The following is a 979-nucleotide window of genomic DNA, read 5'->3' on the forward strand; positions in this document are numbered from 1 at the left end:
AGATCATTCTTTGGATTTGCTTCAGAAGTTAGTATACTCTGAAACGCTTGAAGAGTATCAAACCCCAAGAGCAGAATTGGAGCAAACATGTCCAAGGTCAATTTATAACTACTTTGTTCAGAACTGGGATGGCATCAGGTCGGAATGGGTACGGGGACTAATGGCCAAGACAAGTAATTACATGAACATGACAAACAATAGGCTTGAAAGCATTAACGCAAAAATTAAAAGTTGTATTCACAGATATTCTACAATGCCAGAATTCTTTTGTAGTTTGATGAAGTGTATTGATGTATTAGAAGGTGAACGAGATCAAAGAGCAGCAGAAATGGTTTTGAAGGTACCAATGCAACCACCACCAAATGACATCGCCCAATATTATGAAGTGCTCACACCTTATGCATACAATCTTGTTAAAATTCAGTACCAACTTTCTAAAGAATACACTGTTGAGCATCAGCAAGCAGGTGACTACTATGTAGTATGTAAAGACAAAAAAAAGTTACAATGTGATGTTGCCAAATGTCACTGCGAATTTTTCTCTTGTATGAAATTGCCTTCTCGACATATCTTTGCTGTCAAAAAGTACTCTAAAAGCAATGTTTTTGATGAGTCTGTCATTAATGAAAGATGGCAAAAGGAGAAATATAAATCAAGTCAGCGACTGTTTTTGAGGAATAGTGTTGTTTATGAATCGGACCATGGACAGGCAGTAAGTATCCAAAATATTCCAGCGCCAAAACAAAAAAAGACACTGACTGAACAACAGAAGTACAAAATGGCAATGAGAGATGCCCACTTACTTGCAGAAACTATGTCACATGCATCCACTAAGAAATTTCATGTTCAGTTAAACTTAGTAAAAGAAATAAACCGAGCTTGGAGGAATGGAAGAACAATATCAGTAATGTTTTCAGGTAAGTATCTACTATAACTTTCCCTATTTTTTAGACATCCAGGCATTTCTTACAGCTTCTCC

The 979-nt window shown here is 36.5% G+C and overlaps 1 protein-coding gene across 1 annotated transcript; it reads left to right on the forward strand.

The window, feature by feature from the left end:
* Positions 1-6: 6 nt before the first annotated feature.
* On the forward strand, positions 7-954 carry LOC117109145. The gene has a single exon (XM_033251394.1). The coding sequence runs from the start codon at positions 161-163 to the stop codon at positions 932-934; it is 774 nt and encodes a 257-aa protein (XP_033107285.1). The 5' UTR covers positions 7-160; the 3' UTR covers positions 935-954.
* Positions 955-979: the final 25 nt, after the last annotated feature.

The sequence above is a fragment of the Anneissia japonica genome, unplaced genomic scaffold, assembly GCF_011630105.1.
Source record: "Anneissia japonica isolate Jap-2015-1 unplaced genomic scaffold, ASM1163010v1 scaffold80685_len965_cov122, whole genome shotgun sequence".
NCBI classification, from domain to species: domain Eukaryota; kingdom Metazoa; phylum Echinodermata; class Crinoidea; order Comatulida; family Comatulidae; genus Anneissia; species Anneissia japonica.